This window comes from Chiloscyllium plagiosum, unplaced genomic scaffold (assembly GCF_037043375.1).
Source record: "Chiloscyllium plagiosum isolate Xiang-an unplaced genomic scaffold, Cpla_swu_hap1 HiC_scaffold_13, whole genome shotgun sequence".
Classification (NCBI taxonomy): Eukaryota; Metazoa; Chordata; class Chondrichthyes; order Orectolobiformes; family Hemiscylliidae; genus Chiloscyllium; species Chiloscyllium plagiosum.
In genome coordinates, this window is record NW_028270151.1 from 79,188,437 (window position 1) to 79,208,849 (window position 20,413).

Genomic DNA, 20,413 nt, shown 5'->3' on the forward strand with positions numbered 1-20,413 from the left:
TGAAACTCCATCCTTTTATGATCACTATTTAACAAATGCTCCTGAAGAAGTAGGTCACTAATTAAATCAGACTCATTGCTCATCACTAGATCCAATATTGCTTGCTGCCTTTTTATATCCAAGACATATTGTTGTAGGAAACGATTCTGGAGACCTTAGAAATTCACAACCTTTCTGGGAGGTGTTTCTTTATCTCTCACAATCTATGGAAAGATTAGAATTCCCTCATTAATATTACTCTGCTTTTATTACATAGTTGAAAAGGATGGCGCTGGAAAAGCACTGTGCTTTTCCAGCGCCATCCTTTCAACTCTGACTCTCCAGCATCTGCAGATCCCACTTTCCTGTATTTGCTACATAGTTGCCTAATTTCACCATTTATGCAATCTAGCACTTCTGAGCTATTACCAGGTTGTCTATAGTGAAAACTATTATGGTTTTAGCTCTTCCTCAGCTCCATCCATAAGATCCCTACTGGGTGATTTCTCCTTACACCCTCCTTTACCATAGAAGATGGTAAGACCGTAAGATACAGGAGCAGAATTAGGCCAGTCAGCCCTTCATGTCTGCTCCACCTTTCGATCATGGCTGATATGTTTCACAACCCCATTCTCCTGCCTTCTCCCCATAACCCTTGATCCCCTTACCAGTCAGAAACATATCCACCTCTACCTTAAAGACACTCGATGACTTGGTCTCCACAGCTCTCTGCAGCAATGAGTTCTGTAGATTGACTCCATCTTTTGGCTGAAGAAATTCTCCCTGATCTCAGTTCAAAAGGGTGTGCCTCGGGTTCTAGTGTCTCCTACTAGTGGAAACATCCTCTCTACGACCACTATATCCAGGCCTCTCAGTATTCTGTCTGTTTCAATGAGATTACCCCGTCATCCTTCTAAAATCCATTGTGTACAAACCCAGAGTTCTGAAGTGCTCCTCATATGATAAGCCCTTCAGCCCTGGAATCATTTTTGTAAACCTCTTCTGGATCCCCTCCAATAGTAGCACATCCTTCCTTACAGATGGGGCCCAAAATTGCTCACAATATTTCAAATGTGCCCTGACCAGACACCTATATACAGTAGTAGTATATTTCTGCTCTTGTATTCTAGCCCTCTTGAAATAAATACTAACATTGCATTTGCCTTCCTAACTTCCAACTGAACCTGAACGTTAGCCTTACAAGAATCCTGAACCAGGAGTCCCAAGTCCCTTCATGGTTCAGATTTCTGAAACTTTTCCCCATTTTGAAAATACTCTATGCCTCACATTTTCCTACATTGTTTTCAATTAGCCTCTCTGTCTATCTAAGTCCTTCTACAGCCTCTCCATTCCTCAACATTACCTGTCCCTCCACCTAACATTATATCATCTGTAAACTTAGCAACAGTGCTCTCAGTTCCTTCGTCCAGATCTTTAATATATAATGTTAATAGTTACAGTCCCAACATGGGCCCCTGCAGAACTCAACTAATCACTGGATGCAATCCTGAAAAAGACCCCTTTATTCCTGCTCTTTGCCTTCTGTCAGTCAGTCAATGATTCATATAAATCTCTATCAGGTCATGCCTCAGTTTTCTTTTTTCCTCAATAAAGTATTCCAGTCTCTTCAAACTTTGCAGAATACAGTCGGTACAATATCTCAGTTCTGGTATTGTTCCGTCAAATTTTTATCCATGGCATCAATATATATTTAGGAACATGGATGTCAGAAATGGTCACATTCTTCAAGATGGTTTAATTAAGGTTTTACACAAATTTATCAGAACCTAATAGCTCTTCAATGTTATTCTTCTAGAAGTGAACTCCAAAATCTGCTGCAAAAAAAGTACAAATTGCAGAGAGATGCTTGTTCCTTTGGCCTGGCCAAGCCCCTTCTTTGCTGATCTCAGCACCTTGTTGACATCACCCCACCTGTGATCAAGATTTTGAGATTGGGGAATGGACATTGCTGAAGCACAAACTCAGAGAAGGGATATGCACATGGCAGGGATGGAACAGAATTATGCTGAACATGAGGGTTAGCAGAATTCTCTGACAAACCACTTGCCTTTGTAAATTCGGGATCTTACATTGAGTTTCAACCACTTTGCTGCTTGAATTGCAAAAGCATGAAAGAACAACACAAAACACTAAAGGATCAAAAGAACAAACTTTTAGAGGCACACACCAAACAAAATGGGGGAGAAAGGAAATTCTGCAAATTACCTCTTAAATATTGCAAAAGTAATACAATATAACTTTGAAGAAATACAACTCTCAAGGCCCTGCAGTTACCTTTGCAAAGGGTTAATTGTACCAAAACTCTGACCATTTTATTGGCCACCATTCTGATGCTTAGTCACTTCCAATGTTTGGCAAAATGGTTGTTCCTCTTCACTTTCAGCAGAATTAGTGAGGGTGAAGCTCATCACTAGCTCAGGAATGTTTTGATCACATCACAGACCAGGTAGAAAATACTGGGCTAGTCAATTAATGTGTGATGTGGGTTTAAGTCTTATGTCCATAAGCTTCTGTTCCCTCTGTGGCTGATCCATGATGTTACTATAGTTGCTTCAAACTCAATAGTGCTTGATGTATCTTTCATGACCATAGACTAGGGTATAAAAGACTGTCATGGAGAGTGGGTTAATCTTCAAGTCAATATCATCTACTTCAATCATGCTGATTTTAAATTCTTCCAGGATATTGTCTTTGCTAATTAATAATTTGGATTAGTTTTCCTCTACAGTTGACATTTTAGAAGATGATCTTTCAATAATCCTACCATTTTCTCTCCATCTTCAACTACTCCACTACTTCAGAGCTTGAGCTCTCCTATGTAGCAAACCTCTCCTATGACACTGCATGGTTAAGGGGTTTGGTATCAATACTCAACTACTAACCCGATCAGGTCTTTAAAACCCACTGGTCAAAATTGACAATTTTATGTAATTGTAGCTAGTTATAAACTTTTGAGAGGAGGCTCTTGTTAACACGCTAGTAGTGGCCCTCCCTCTGGGCTAGAAAGCCTAGGCTCAAGTCTCACCTGCTGCAGAGATATGTCATAATATGTCTGAACAGGTTGAAGTTACAGGACAAATGTTACTGCTTAGAAATGTCAAACTTCAGTTCAATTACTGTCTCTTTATCAAAAGTGTAAAATGTACTGATAATTGGATAGATAAAAAAGATGATAATTGCAGGTATTTTATTAATATATGCGTACTGCTTGTAATCTGTATGGTTGTTGTGTAAAACTCAATAAGACACAGAATCTTGGTGCTTGCTTGTCCAGAACTGCATAATTACCACGTTTATTTCTTTATTGACAATGCATTAAAGGGTTCACAAACATCTGAAGACTCTAATTCCAACACCCATGATTCACACTTCAAAAGACTACTGACCAGCTGAGACAGCGTGTACATATAATATACAATGGTCACAGCCATTTAGTATATACAATGTCAGAGGCATTTTTTTTTCAAAATGTACAAAGCTGGGGCTTTGCGGAAAGAACAGGCATAAACTAACTGACAATAGAAGCACAGATGGAGATCAGAGATCCTTCCATTAGTTTGCCATTGTGCGAACATCAGGGTCACAAATCAATCCCAATTGAAATGTCATGTACAAGTTTTTTGACTCCTGTGTCCTGGGATGAGTGTTTGGAAGAGTCTGTGCTCTACTTATCTCTTTTGCGTTTAACAGCGACACTGACGGTGACCATCTGTTGGCAAACTGCCCTGAAAAGCTGGAGAAAGTCCTCTTGTTGTGTTTAGGTACAATGACAATATCATCTGTGCAGTATACCGCTGAGATCTATTAGAATAGAAATCTGTAGGGGGTTTGGGGACGTGGTGTTTAAGAGCGAAATAGGTGGCTGCATTCCCACTGCTGCTTAATCACCTCACTCACTGCATCAGTCGATTGCTAGCCATATTGAGCTGTGCATACAAGAGGTTAGGCAAATCATACACTGCAACGTCCCTCCGCCCCAGTCATTGTGTAACTGCCCAAGACAACTTCTCCCTGCAGTTTTTCTTTCTCTCTCTCCCTGAGATTAAAAGGGAATCACCTGGTTTGAGTGTCACCATCCAATGAGGCCTCAGCCACTGCTCGACAGTAGCAAGTTTGCAAACTGGCATCCAAAACAAAAGCAGCAATCTTGTAAATTGCAACTTACAAGGCAGTCACTCTTTTACGGTAACCATTTCCATTTACAACAGTCACACATCAGTTGGCAGTGGCATGTTACAGGCCAATGAAGTGCAATCTGTGTTAAGCATTGAGGTGCAGTCAGATTGCAGTTCAAGGCTCCCTTTTCCAGCCCAAATCATCAAAATCATTGCCTTTTGAGTCCAAAGATAGAGAAATGGAGTGTAAAAGTTTACTGACGTGACCGAATTCTTCCAACGTGTATTTTCTCCTACCCAATCTTATAGTTGGCACCAGCATCATTTAAGTGGTTATTCAACTGGGGCACGCTGTCTGAAGTGTTCAAATCCCAGAGAGAGAAAAGTTAAAATTGAAGAGATTGGATATGAGTCCAAGGGAAAGTTAACATTCAAAATGTAAGTGATTTGTACAATAATCGTGTCGAAGCGGGCGTTGCTCTCAATGGTAGAAGTAGGAGCAAGAGATAGATTAGATATGTTTAGGGGGAAAGATGCAATGATGTGAAAAAGTAGGAAGATGGTGTGCAGGAAACAGTGAGCTGCACTAAGGGACAGGGCACAGAACTGTGTAGGTTGGATTAATGGATAAATTGAGGATATGAGTAGATTATGTTGAGGGATAAGATAAGAAGGCACTTAGATTTAGGAGGAAGGGATAAGCTGTTGAGCCAGAACACATTTTCTATCTCCTAAGGAAATTCTCAATCCCATAAGGCCTGTTTTGGTTATTGAATATCTGACAGTCAATTTAAGGAAAGGAGTTCAGCCTTTGTTAAATGCTGCTGTTGCTTTGAAATATTATTTTCAAATTACTGTATAGCAACCAGGCATGTTTTTGATAAAGCAACATCATGATGGAAGTAAACTATACCTAATTTGGACAACAAGGTACTTTCCCAGCTCTTCCCCTGGTGAAGAACTGGTCAGCTGAGCAGAAGTGAGAATGTTGTGCTAAAATCACCTTTTATCTTAGTCCCTCTTCCTTGCAAGCCTCCCGTTTTCCCAGTCTGTGCGTGCTCTGTAGGTTGGTTGGCCTAAGGCACGTCCCTGGCTTCCTGTTGCACTGCAGTGGAGGAGACTCTGAAAGACCTTTTGACAGAGTATCTCATCCCTGTCCGGTAGTCAGGCATACACTTGGGCTGGCTGGCCGAAGTTATGTCTGCCACGCAACTCAAACAGCCTTGAAAACTGACTTTGCAGTAATAGTCTCAATTCTGCTCTGGCAAGTGACATTGTCTGATTCAGTCCTCGTGCCACTCATCTTTGACATCATTTTATTGTCAAGGTGGGCAAACAGATATTTATTCTTGTATCAACGTTGGTATGAAAGTTACATATTGTAAAATATGAATCTCCAATCCTTTTGAGGTTTCGGTTCTCCACAATTCAATGGAAGGCAGTGGAATTGGCCAGTTAAGGTGCAGGGATCAGCTGCTACTTATTTGGGACTTGTATGATATTGAACTTTTCACTCTTTCAGGAGATATGATTAGTAAAGTTAGATCACATGGAATCCAGGTGGAACTAGCCATTTGGATACAAAATTGGCTTGAGAGTAGGAAACAGAGGGTGGTGGTAGTGGACAGTTGCTTTTCAGAATGAAGACTTGCGACCCATGGTGTGCCACTGGGATCAATGCTAGGTCCATTGTTTTTCATCAATTATATACATGATTTGGATGTTAATATAGGAGGTGTGGTTAGTAAGTTTGCAGATAATACCAAAACAGGTGGTGTAGTGGACAGTGAAGAATATCATTTCAGAATATAAAGGGTCCTTTGATCAGACCGGCCAGTGAGCCAAGGAGTGGCAGTTTTGAAAAGGACCCGAGGGGTAACTTTTTCACGCAGAGGGTGGTGCATGTGTGGAACAAGCTGCCAGAGGAAGTGGTAGAGGTGGCTACAATTATAACATTTAAAAGGCATCTGGATGGATACATGAATAAGGAGGGTTTAGAGGGATATGGGTCATATGTTGGCAAAAGGGAGTGGGTCAGATTAAGATGTCTGGATGGTGCAGGTGAATTGGAACAAAGGATCTGATTGTGTGCTGTACGACTCTCTGACTCTATGCTACACTTCTAGTATTTCAAATATAAGGAGTCAAATTTGTGAACATAAACCAATTCTTCAGAACACGGGGGTCTTCTACTCCAAGGATTTTCAACAATTCTATCCAAACTACTGTGAATTGGGAAGTAGTCAGGATGGCATACTTATTAGCTGCTGTCATGTGTGTGCAGGCCTCTGGATTGAATGTGCTACAGTGAAGTTCTACTATTATTCCAGATACTCAGTAATTTGTTTTCATACAGACTCCCATACATTCAAGCCAATTGCCCCCCTCTTTAAATCAATGGCCATTATATGGTGCCACCAAGATTGGCCATCTTCCGGCATCTCCTCTGAAGTGATCATTTGTGATGTGTGTCTGTAACTGTAAGCAGAGTATTACAGTGCAGACTTTACAACCAAGCCTACTGCTACTTTCAACTGAGCACTTACATTACCTTTCCATGAGACATCACTAGATGGTGACAAAGAGCAGAAAGATGCAGCAAACTCACTCGACCAATTTCTAAAATGATAATTGATAATTGATTGTTTGAATATAGGAAGCATAATTCCATCGAGCCTGTTCTGCCAGTCAATTAAATATTGGCTTACCTTAATTCTATTTCCCCAACTGGGTTCCATTATGCTTAATACTCTCATCTAACTAACATTTATCAGTGTCAGTTTTACACTTTCCAATTGACCTACTCCCGATAGTTGTTTTGAAGGCAAGAGAATTCGACATTTCCACTAGCCTTTGTGGACTTCTGCCCCATATCCTTCAACATGCCTCTAGGTAATCCAATTATCCACAGGTTTACAGGCCGGCTGCTCCGAATGGATTTTGCGACTTCACGTTTCTGTGAGGAATGTCGTTCAGTTGCAGCATTATCGGGATATCAGAGTGTGTGAATTTGGCCAAGCCTTCACACATGGAGCCTATATTTGGAAGGTCAACCCATCTGTATTAATTACATTCTGGAGAGCTCTCTGGGATGGTGCACACCCACCGATAAAGGTTCAAAACCAAATGAAAGCCAGACAAAGCTGTGGGGCTGTAAACAACCTCACTGGCAGTGCTAAGGGATTACTGCCACCCAAAGACAGATGTCAAGTTTCTCCAACAAAGACTGCTGCTGAAGTGGTTGTACATCAGGAGAAGGATTCTTCAAATGCAGAAACAATAAAGGGCGGTGAGAGAAAAGTGATACCTGTGGTAGCCCTGTGGTGGGAGGGAAATGCCAACACGCTCAACTACAGGGCAGCCTTCTTGTGCACAGAATACAAGGAAAAGCACTTGACTGAACAAACACACAGTCAGTGAAAAGAACATGGGAAAAGTGCAACAGAGCGCGGTACAGGGCACCTGTTCCAATGTGCATCGCTGCAATGATCAATGCCTTCTCTGAGGTACTGATACTTTAAAGGCTGGAAGGATATAGACCAGGACTTAGATACTTCCAACTCGCAACAGTTCACGTTCAAGCTATGAAACATCGTGAAATCCAGTGCATAATGGGCAACCTTAAAGTTACTGTACTCATCAATGTGACAGTTTGTGGTTTTCTACTTAGCAGCAATTGAATGTTCCTGCATTGAACCTGAATTTGACAATGTCGCCTTAATGATTTATAATAGCCAGTAGAATACAACATATACTTATCAATAGAGGGGTGCAACATATATATACAGCAGTGAGCTCTTAAGTTTCAAGAAACAACCAACATAATACAAGGATGCAATGTACATATAGGTGTGATTTATATGCTGCCTTTAGGATATTGCAGGATTCCGAGAAGTAGGTGATATTTTCCTCTCCATCTGGACAGTTTGGGGAGTACATGGAGGACTAGTGGTGACCTTCCCTTTGTATTTGGTTTAAATAAAGCACCATAGGGCTTATGGAGATCCTCATCATTATGAGTCTGTAACCCACATGGCGTTATGTGGGCTGGACAGAATTCTGACCAATGGTCGAAGCCATGACTCCCATACCAACACTGCAAAATCGAAATGTCTGCTCCAGGTTTGAACAGTTAAGGAATGAATGAAAGCCCAGAAGTCCCCAATCTTCTGCCCCGCGCACACATACCCTCCACCACCACCACAGAGCCTTCAAGTCCCCTGTTAGAATACTCAACTTGCTTATAACACTGAGAATGCAACCACTAGCTGTAGATTAATGCTCCGTCAGACATACACAGCTTCTATGTTTCAAAGGTAATACATCCTCTGCAATGCAGCTAACCTTTGTCGACAGATCTGGAACAACAGGAGAAACTGTCCCAAATCAGAACAGGTCCATGAGCTTCTTTGCTACCCAAAAGAAAAGATAGATCAAACAGGGCAGATACTCCAAATCTGAAGGAGTTAGAGAGGTAGCAACACTGGCTTTTAGAAGCAGTTGATGTAAACGATCAAGAAAAAAGTAATCTGTCCATTCTAAGCCTTGGCCCTAGCCCCAACCAGTCAAGGGTCACAATGCTGATGACATTGGCACCAGGCTGGTAATTAGCAGACCTTCAAGTGTCTTGGCATCTCCTGCATCAGCCATGGATTCAGAAATTCAGCGCAGCTCACTTCCAAAGCCAGTACACCTACAAAACATTCTAACTTTCAGGTCCTGTGTCACACTGGTGCTGAGATGTTACACAAAAATCCAAGCAGACGACATAAACATGGGCAAGCAGGTGGACAAGGGCTACCCAACATGTGAGCCTGGGGAGGGGACAAGAACGACTGACCTCAGCAGTAACATTTATTATTCAAGTTTACGAATTCACTATCATTAGAGAGGTGAACATGAAATATATACATTTACCCCTTTACTCCTCCATTGGAACTCCAGACCTAGCGATTCTCATTTAACTTCCTCCTGCCTAAATAGATAACTTGTTCGCTCCCGCAAAAAATAAACTCCTAGTTCTTCTCAGGAACAAATTTCAAACCACTCATGTTGCCTGTTGGGAGGCCAAATTTGCTTTTAAGGGGATAATTCAGTCAGCAAATCAGTGTGGGCTTTGCCAGTGCCAACCTCCTCAAAGAGGAGCTCTCATTCGTTCAGCTACCACCTTCTGTATCCTTTTTAGGAGACATCTCAAAACTCAGGGAAAGGATTAGTGTCGAAATGTGCTGCAACATCCATTTCAGCCTTTCTGCTGGACATGACAGTTAGTGCCACAAAATGTTGCCACACCCTTTCCCCACATCAAGCCTCCAAACACCCCAATCAAAAAAAAATAGAAGGAACACATACAGCATCTAGTGTCCACATCACGGAGCTCGTTCATCAGTGATATCTAATCACTTACTGAAGACACACAGATCATCACACGCACACGTAACACGGCGCTTCCTAGCGCCAGGCGACACAGTTTTTGCTTTCACACAACTATTAATTTTTGTTCCTCAATAAATGACTACATGTAGAGCAGGCATGTTAGATGGCATTCACGTCAATGCTGGAAGGACTGGGTTGATTATGTACAAGAGTCCAGTATGATGTCACTGGATTGGAGTGGAATTTTATTTGCATCAAGGATTTATATCAGATCCTCATCTGACTGCTCCTCCTTCTAGACAGCTTTGATCTGCAGGAAAAAGTGAAACAGCTTTAGTCAATGCAGTCAGTACCAATACCGCCCACACTAGACAACATATACAGTAATGTTACCACACACTGTAACATTTGAACACCTTTAGCATGATACATTCAGGTAAACCACATAACCGTCATTATAACAAAATCTCCTGATCCACACGACTCAATGCATTGTAATTCTAGTTTTCTACTGAACTGTTGTAGTAACAGTGATAATCTTTGATGCATTCCAGAACTCTAACAGTAAAATTCTCAGATATACATTACACCAAAAACCTCTCTTATACCTCTTCAGATTGATAATATTCAAAATGAAAGTGGATGTTCATCATATGCAAATCACTTAAAGCTCAAATGATGCAAGAAGCCCATGTCTGATCAGGAGGCTGGAATGGCTTGACCTGTAATAGCTCACAGCATAATACTGAGAAAGGTCACCACTACTCACTACCACTTTGGCTAATATAGCCCTCCTAAACACGCTGTCAGGTATACCCCATACCTCTCAGCATAATACTGTCTGATATACCCCATACCTCTCAGCATAACACTGTCTGATATACCCCATACCTCTCAGCATAACACTGTCTGATATACCCATACCTCTCAGCATAACACTGTCTGATATACTCCAACCCCTCAGCATAACACTGTCTGATATACCCCATACCCCTCAGCATAATACTGTCTGATATACCCCATACCTCTCAGCATAATACTGTCTGATATACCCCATACCTCTCAGCATAATACTGTCTGATATACCCCATACCTCTCAGCATAACACTGTCTGATATACTCCAACCCTTCAGCATAACACTGTCTGATATACTCCATACCCCTCAGCATAAAACTGTCTGATATACTCCATACCCCTCAGCATAACACTGTCTGATATACCCGACACCCCTCATCATGACACTGTCTGATATACTCCATACCCCTCATCATGACACTGTCTGATATACCCATACCTCTCAGCATAACACTGTCTGATATACCCCATACCCCTCAGCATAATACTGTCTGATATACCCCATTCCTCTCAGCATAACACTGTCTGATATACTCCAACCCCTCAGCATAACACTGTCTGATATACCCCATACCCCTCAGCATAACACTGTCTGATATACCCGACACCCCTCAGCATAACACTGTCTGATATACTCCATACCCCTCATCATGACACTGTCTGATATACTCCATACCTCTCAGCATAACACTGATATACCCCGCACCCCTCAGCATAACACTGTCTGATATACCCCACACCCCTCAGCATAACACTGTCTGATCTACCCAACACGCCTCAGCATAACACTGTCTGATATATCCCATACCTCTCAGCGTAACAATGTCTGATATACCCCATACCGCTCACTGTAACATTGTCTGATATATCCCATACCTCTTCGTGTAACACTGTCTGATATACACCATACCTCTCAGCATAACATTGTCTAATATACCCCATATCCTTCAGCATAACACTGTCTGATATACCCCATACCTGTCAGCGTAACACTGTCTGATATACCCCATACCTCTCAGTGTAACATTGTCTGATATACCCCATACCTCTCAGCATAACACTGTCTGATAAACCCCATACCTCTCAGCGTAACACTGTCTGATATACCCCATACCCCTCAGCATAACAGTGTCTGATATACCCCATACCTCTCAGCATAACATTGTCTGATATACCCCATACCTCTCAGCGTAACACTGTCTGATATACCCCATTCCTCTCAGCGAAACACTATCTGATATACCCCATACCTCTCAGCATAACAATGTCTGATATACCCCATCCCTCTTAGCATAACACTGTCTGATATACTCCATACCTCTCAGTGTAACACTGTCTGATATACCCCACACCCCGCAGCATAACACTGTCTGATATATCCCATACCTCTCAGTGTAACACTGTCTGATATACCCCATACCCCTCAGTGTAACATTGTCTGATATACACCATACCCCGCAGCATAACACTGTCAGATATATCCCATACCTCGCAGCATAACACTGTCTGCTATACCCCATGCCTCTCAGCGTAACACTGTCTGATATACCCCATACCTCTCAGCATAACATTGTCTGATATATCCCATACCTCTCAGCATAACATTGTCTGATATACCCCATACCTCTCAGCATAACACTGTCTGATATACCCCATTCCTCTCAGCATAACACTGTCTGATATACCCCATACCTGTCAGCGTAACACTGTCTGATATACCCCATACATCTCAGCGTAACACTGTCAGATATACCCCATTTCTCTCAGCATAACACTATCTGATATACCCCATACCCCCAGTGTAATATTGTCTGATATACCCCATACCTCTCAGCATAACACTGTCTGATATACCCCATACCTCTCAGCGTAACACTGTCTGATATAACCCATACCCCTCAGCGTAACACAGTCTGGTATACGCCATACCTCTCAGCATAACATTGTCTGATATACCCCATACGTCTCAGCATAACACTGTCTGATATAGCCCATACCTGTCAGCATAACACTGTCTGATATACCCCACATGCCTCAGCATAACACTGTCTGATATACCCCATACCTCTCAGCGTAACACTGTCTGATATACCCCATACCTGTCAGCATAACACTGTCTGATATGCCCCATACATCTCAGCGTAACACTGTCTGATATACCCCATACCTCTCAGCATAACACTGTCTGATATATCCCATACCTCTCAGCATAACATTGTCTGATATACCCCATACCTCGCAGCATAACACTGTCTGATATACCCCATACCTCTCAGCATAACACTGTCTGATGTGCGCCATACCTGCCAGCTTAACACTGTCTGATATACCCCATACCTCTCAGTGTAACACTGTCTGATATACCCCATATCCATCAGCATAACACTGTCTGATATACCCCATACCTCTCAGTGTAACATTGTCTGATATACACCATACCACTCAGCATAACACTGTCTGATATACCCCATACCTCTCAGCGTAACACTGTCTGATATATCCCATACCCCTCAGTGTAATATTATCTGATATACCCCATACCTCTCAGCATAACACTGTCTGATATACCCCATACCTCTCAGCGTAACACTGCCTGATATACCCCATACCTCTCAGCATAACACTGTCTGATATGCCCCATACCTCTCAGCGTAACACTGTCTGGTATACGCCATACCCCTCAGTGTAATATTATCTGATATACCCCATACCTCTCAGCATAACACTGTCTGATATACCCCATACCTCTCAGCATAACACTGTCTGATATGCCCCATACCTCTCAGCATAACACTGTCTGATATACCCCATACCTCTCAGCGTAACACTATCTGAAATACCCCATACCTCTCAGCGTAGCACTGTCTGATATACTCCATACCCCTCCGCATAACACTGTCTGATATACCCCATACCCCTCAGCATAACACTGTCTGATATACCCCATACCTCTCAGCATAACCCTGTCTAATAATCCCTATACCTATCAGCATAACACTGATACTCCCCATTCCTCTCAGCGTAACACTGTCAGATTTAGTCCACAACTCTCAGTATATCTCTATCAGATTTACTCCATAACTCTCAGAACATTCGGGATGTCTGAAAGATCTCAAATATTCCACTTTAATATTGATAGATATACCCACAGCTTTTGTTATCAATCTGCATGATATAACTCATACGCACCACAATTTTGTCAGATGCACCCCACACTCTCACTATAAAACCAACAACACAAACTGAATACTTCTCACTTTACCTCTGTCTAATACTTCCCAGTCTTCTCACTATTGCACTATCAGTTACACCCGAAAGCTCGCAGTATTGATGTTTAATGCTGAGAAGTTTGTTTCTCAATCCAAGCCCTCTTCTAACACGTCCAATTTCTGTCTTATACTGAGGGCTATCCAAGGCTCTTTATATGGTAATGAAGCTATGAGCCTCAATGTCACTGGAGTTTTCAACTTTCAGTGGGTCAGGCAGCAAGAGTAGGGAGATACAGTTATTCCCAAGCTTCAGGGAAACCCTGGCAGCCTCATTGAGGTGAGGACCTGGTATCCATTGGAGTGTAGTGACTTCACACCCAGCCCCTGGATTCAGTTGCTTGGCCAAGGAACCTCCATCAATGGCCACTCTTCCATGATCACTCCAATCCACAGCGCATATGGAGGAATTCCAAATTCTGTGATTTTCTGATCAATCTGAATAAGAATCCAGCCTCTTGGGTAAGATTTACCTGATTGACCCAGCAAGGAGGGGGTTGAAGGCATACAGCCAGTCTTGCATCTCTTTATCGTTGCAGGCTTGCAGCAATATCCCACGGTGCTCAGTGCACACAGCAAATGTGTTTGGAGTCTGCAACGTAAGAACAGTGCAAAGGAGAGGGTCAGTAATGAAGGCCATTTAAAGGAGCATTGCAAACATGAACTAAGTAGGCTTTAAAGGAACAAGAGCTTGCTGCTGAATGTTATTATCATTTTACAATGTATTGGACACAGAGTGTTTCCCCAGGACATTTGGAATATTGTGTACAGTTCTGGTCGCCCCGCCACCAGATGGATGTGGATAGGGTACAGAAACCATTTACCTGGTTTGGAAGATATTAATTGTGAAGAGAGATTGGACAAACTTGGTTCGTTTCCACTTGAACATTGAAGGATGAGGGCCGACCTGATGTGTGTTCTCAAAATTATGAGAGGCATGGATAGAATGATTGTAGGAATCTTTCTCCCAGGGTAGCAATGTCAATTACTAGGGGACATAGGTTTAAGATAAAAGGGGGTAAGTTTAAAGGAGATGTGAGTGGCAGGCTTTTTACACAGAGGGTGGTAAGTGACCAGAATGCACTGCCAAAGGAGATGGATACAATAGCACCAATTAAGTGGCAGCTTGACAGATATATGAATAGGCAGGGCATAGAGGGATATGGACCACATAAAGGTGAAAGGTTTTTAGTTTAAAAAGGCATCATGCATCAGCACAGTCCAAGTGGGCTGAAGGGTCTGTTCCTGTGCTGTACTGCTCTTTGCTCTTTGAAGAACAAAGTTGAGACCCAACAGTTCTGTTTGACAACAATGCTTCATTCATTGCTATGAAACCTGGGATAATCCTTAGTCACACCAACAATCTATCAATGTGCTTGACCAATATTCCACCAATGACTTTTGACAGACATGAAGAAAAGGAAAGCGGACAACAATTAATTCCAGCCCTGGTGTCATTGTATAACCAAATGGGCCTGAAGGCCAAGGCATCAGGTAGTGGCACTTTTGAATAGTTTGTGGGTGAATGTTAGAAGATGCCCAAAACGTTGTGTGTGTAAGAGTTGGGAGTAGGGTATACTCAGACACAGTCTGGGATGGGCAGAGGTGCATACATGTTTAGCCCCAGCCTTAGGGGTGAGCGGTGCTCAGTGGTCAGTCATGGTTTGGGATTCAGTGCAGTGGTCAAGATGGAGAATGGGTGTAGATGATTAATCATGGTCTGGGATGAATGTTGTAGATGGTCAGTCATTGTTTGGGATGGAGGGTGTGGATGATCAGTCACAGTCTGGGTGGGAGGATTAGGCAATGGTCAGTTGTGGTCTGATGAGTGAGGGGTGGATGATCAGCCACAGTTGGTGGCTGGATCTGTGCTAGATGATCATATACAGTTCTGGTTAACATTAAGCAGTGTTAGATGAAGGATGTAACTGGTATACTGTTCAATGTAATGCTGTCATAGAGACATGGGAAACTCCTCCAAACTTTCATGATGAAATGTGGGACAGAACAACAAGGAATCATCACAGGGGAGATTCAAACTGTATGGTCAAGGATGCATCATCTATCTTTTCTCCTGGAAACACCACAGTGGCATTTCAGCCAAGATTACAGCTCTTCGCTGCAGTCCTAGAGAGTGAAAGAAGCAGATTGTGCTACCTTGAGCATGGCCTGTTGGTCCTCGCTGTATTCCACTTGTGCTGCTGACAGGTTAAGGATGGCTCGCTCCACTGTGTCCTTATCGGTGTTGTAAATGTAGACGTATGGCCGCCGTACAACCACATAACGCTTCACCCAACCATTGGTCTGAGGCTCCAGGAAGTGCAGGGTCCCTTTCTTTGATACAATCGGACTGGAAGGGAAGAGACAATAACAGCTGAGAATTAATTTCACATAGCTGCCTGGACATTGGATTTCTTCTTGTCAGGATCTCTTTCTAAATCCACAAGGGGTGGACAAGGCAGTAGGTTTGTCAAGGAAGAAGAGAGTTGTGATAGATGGGCTGATTCTGGGTAAGTTCCCAAACTCTGTAGAGTGCCTGGACACCAAGTAATGTCATTCTGCTCAGGTTTGTCTGCTTCTGGTCTCTCATTCACCAGCTTTAGGAATGAGAGCAAAGAGCAGTACAGCACAGGAACAGACCCTTCAGCCCACTAGGACTGTGCCGATGCATGATGCCTTTTTAAACTAAAAGGTCAGGCCATTGTTATTACTTGGAAGTTCTGCTAGAAGCTTTTCCAGAATCGTGACTCAGGGATGGACAGGACTGGCAGCTTAATGTTCTAGGGTATAGATGCTACAGAAAGGATAGAAAGGGAGGCAAGAGAGGAAGGGGAGTGACATTTTTGGTTCGGCAGAATGTTACAATTGTACTTATGGAGAATATTCCTGGGAGATCATCCATTGAAGCTTATATGAGTGAACTTAAAAATAAGAAAGGGATGATCACCTTGTTGGAATTGTATTATGGCACCCATACCCCCACCCCAGTAGGAATGTGAGAAGCAAATATGTAAGGAGATCGCTGATATCTGTTAAAAAAAATAGGGTTGTATTGGTAGGGAATTTAAACTTTCCAAACATAGACTGGGGGACTGCCATAATGATCAAAAATTTAAAGTTCAAAGTTGGATTAAGACAAAGTTTGATGATATTAGGCAGGAACTTTCAGAAGTTGATTAGATGTGGCTTCTCACAAGTAAAGAGACTGTTTGAAAGTGGAGGCCTTTAAAAATGAGATAGCATGAGTTCAGAGACAGTATGTTCCTGGTAGTGTGAAGGGCAAGACTGGTAGGTGTAGAGAATGCATGATGATTAGAGAAATTGAGGCTTTGGTCAAGAAAAAGGAGGCATTTCTCAGGTATAGACAGGAGGGATTGAGTGAATCCCGAGAAGAGTGTAAGGGCAGTAGGAATGTACTTAAGAGGGAAATCAGGAGGGCAAAAAGGGTAGCTTTGGAAATAAGATTAAGGAGAATCCAAAGAGATTCTATAAGTACATTAAGGGTAAGGGAGTAACTAAGGAGAGAACAGAATCTCTTAAAGATCAGCGAGACTGTCTGCATGTGGAACCACAGGAGATGGGTAAGATACTATATGAATATTTTGCATCAGTATTTACTGTGTTAAAAAAAAAGGAATAAACAATGACATTCTCGAAAAGAGTTTATATTATTGAAGAAGAGGTTTTAGAGGTCTTAAAATACATGAAGATAGATAATTCCTTGGGACTTGATCAAGTGTTTCCCAGAACTTTGTGGGAAGCTGGGAAAGAGGTTGCTGGGCCCCTTGCTGAGATACTTGTAACATCAACAGTCACGGGTCAAGTACTGGGGCCGGGAGGGTGGTTAATGTTGTGCCATTATTTAAGAAAGGTGGTAAGAAAAGCCAGGGAAGTATAGACCAATGAGCCTTACATCATTGGTGGGTAAGTTGTTGGAAGGAAGTCTGAGGGACAGGATTTGCATGCATTTGGAAAGCCAACACGGCTTTGTCCATGGGAAATCATGTTTCACTGAGTTGATTGAGTTTTTTTGAAGAGATGACAAAGCAGATTGATGAAGGCAGAGTGGCAGACATTGTTTATATGGACTTAAAGTGTTTGATAAGGTTCTGCATGGAAGATTGGTTAGTAAGTTTAGATCACATGCGATCCAGGGGAGCTAGCCAATTGGATACAAAATTGGCTTGAAGGTAGGAGACAGAGGGTGGTGGTGGAGGATTGTATTCTCTGACTGGAGTCCTGTGACCAGTGATGCGTCACACAAGGATCTGTGCAGGATCCACTGCTTTGCATAATTTTTATAATTGATTTGGATGTGAATATAAGAGATATGGTTAGTAAGTTTGCAGATGACTTGAAAATAGGTGGTCTACTGGACAGTGAAGAAGAATACAATGGGACCTTGATCAAATGAACTACGGAGGAGTGGCAGATGGAATTTAGAGTCATAGAATCATACAGCACAGAAACAGACCCTTCAGTCCAACTAGTCCATGCTGACCATGCTCCCAAACCAAACTAGTCCCACCTGTCTATGTTTGGCCCATATCGCTCTAAACCTGTCCTATTCATGTACTTATTTAAATGTCATTTAAATGTTGTAACTGTACTTGCATCCACCACTTCCTCGGGCAGTTCATTCCACACACAAACCACCCTCAGTGTAAAAACAATGCCCTTCATATCCTTTCTAAGTTTTTCTCCGCTCACCTTAAAAATATGCCCTCTGGTTTTGCATTTCCCCACCCTAGGGAAAAGACCCTTTCTATCCACCTTATCCATACCCCTCATGGTTTTATGAGTCTCTGTAAGGTGCCCTTCAATCTCCTGTGCTCCAGTGAAACAGAATATAAGTATGTAAGTTAGCTCACTGAGCTGGAAGGTTTTTTTCAGACATTTCGTCACCATTCTAGGTAACACCAACAGTGAGAGTCTCTGGTGAAATGCTGGTGGTATGTTCCATCTCTCTATTTATAGGTCTTGGTTTCTTAAGGTGGGTGATGCCATTTATTTTAGGGGAAGGTAGATAGGATCTAAATCAATGCGTTTATTGATGGAGTTCTGGTCAGAGTACCATGTCTCTAAGAATTCTCGTGTGTGTCTTTGTTTTGCCTGTCCTCGGTTGTGTATGTTGTCCCAGTCAAAGTGGTGTCCTTTATCTGTACGTATGGAAACTAGTGACAGTGAGTCATGTCTTTTGGTGGCCATTGGTGTTTGTGCATCCTGGTGGCAAGTTTCCTGCTTGTACGTCCAATGTAATTTTTTTTTACAGTTCTTGCATGGCATCTTGTAAATGATGTTAGTTTTGCTGGTAGTATCTAATGGATCCTTTAGGTTCATTAGTTCCTGTTTAAGTGTGTTGGTAGGTTTGTGGGTTGTAGGATCCCAAGGGGTCTGAGTAGTCTGGGAGTCATTTCTGATACATCTTTGATGTAAGGTAGTATGGTGACAAAACATCTGAAAACAAACCTTCCAGCACAGGGAGCTAACTTACATACTTATCATCAACCTGAGCTACAAATCTTCTCAAAAATTGCTAGTCCCAGACTATCTTTATAGTGCTAACTCTGCATTCCTGGCAACATCCTGGTAAATCTTTTATGAACCCTCCCAATTTAATAATTTCCATCCTGTAGCAGAGCAACGAGAACTGGACACAGTACCCCAGAAGAGGCCTCACCAACATCCTGTACAACGTCAACATGACGTCCCAACTTCTAAACTTAAAAGGTCTGAGCAATTAAGGCAAGCATTTTAATCACCTTCTTAACCATCCTGTCTACATGGGACTCAAATTTCAACTAAGTATGTACCTAAATCCCTGGGTGTGTCTGTTTTACAAAATTACCCAGGGCCCTATCATTATTTGTATAAGGCCTGCTATTGTTTGTCTTACCATAATTCAATACCTCATATTTATCCAAATTAAACTCCATCTGCCACTTCGCAGCTGATTGACCCAATTGATTCAGATCTCTTTGTAATCTTACAAAGATTGAATTCAGATAAATGTGAAGTATTGCATTTTGGTAAGGCAAACTAGGACAGGTCTTATACAGTAAATGGTAGGACTCTGGGGAGTGCTGCCGAACAAACAGATTTAGGAGTACAGGTGCATATTTCCTTGAAAGTGGAGTCACAGGTTGACAGGGTAGTGAAGAAGCTGGTTGGTATGACTTGTCTTTATTGGTCAGTGAATTAAGTGTAGGAATTGGAATGTCATGTTGTGGCTGTATAGAAATTGGTGAGACCACTTTTGGAATACTGCAAACTATTCTGGACGCCCTTCTATAGGAATGGTATTGTTAAACTTGAGAGGGTGCAGGAAAGATTCACAAGGTTGCTGCCGTGACTGAAGGGTTTGAGCTATAGGGAGAGATTGAATGGACTAGGGCTTTTTCCTTGGAGCATTGCAGACTAACGGGTGACTTTATAGAGGCTTACAAAATCATGAGGGGCATGGATCTGGTGAATACCCACCTTTTCCTAAGGTTAGTGAGTCCAAAACGAGAGGACATCGGATTAAGGTGAGACGGGAAAGATTTTAAAAAGAACATAAGAGGTAACTTTTTCACACAGAGCTGCCACAAGAAGTGGTACAAAATTTAAAAGGCATTTGGATGGGTACTTGAGTAGGAAGTATTTAGAGGGCTATGAGCCAAATGCTGGCAAAGGGCACTACGTTAGAGTGGAATGTCTGGTTGGTACAGATGAGTTGAATTGGGGGGGTCTGCTTCTGTGCAGTATGACTAAATGACACCAAGTGTATAGAGTTCTGGTTAACCTGCACGTGGAATACC

The 20,413-nt window shown here is 42.2% G+C and overlaps 1 protein-coding gene across 22 annotated transcripts in view; it reads right to left on the reverse strand.

The window, feature by feature from the left end:
* Positions 1-3,261: 3,261 nt before the first annotated feature.
* The window catches only part of kif1aa (kinesin family member 1Aa), a 374,456-nt gene continuing 357,304 nt past the window's right edge, over positions 3,262-20,413 (reverse strand). For all 22 annotated transcript variants that reach the window (XM_087993839.1, XM_087993838.1, XM_087993837.1 and 19 more), the window contains 3 exons: positions 15,771-15,963; positions 14,087-14,205; positions 3,262-9,801 (listed from right to left, as the gene is read on the reverse strand). In XM_087993839.1, the coding sequence (XP_087849965.1) occupies positions 9,759-9,801; positions 14,087-14,205; positions 15,771-15,963 (355 nt within the window). In that variant the 3' untranslated portion in view covers positions 3,262-9,758. The remainder of the gene's footprint in view (positions 9,802-14,086; positions 14,206-15,770; positions 15,964-20,413) is intronic.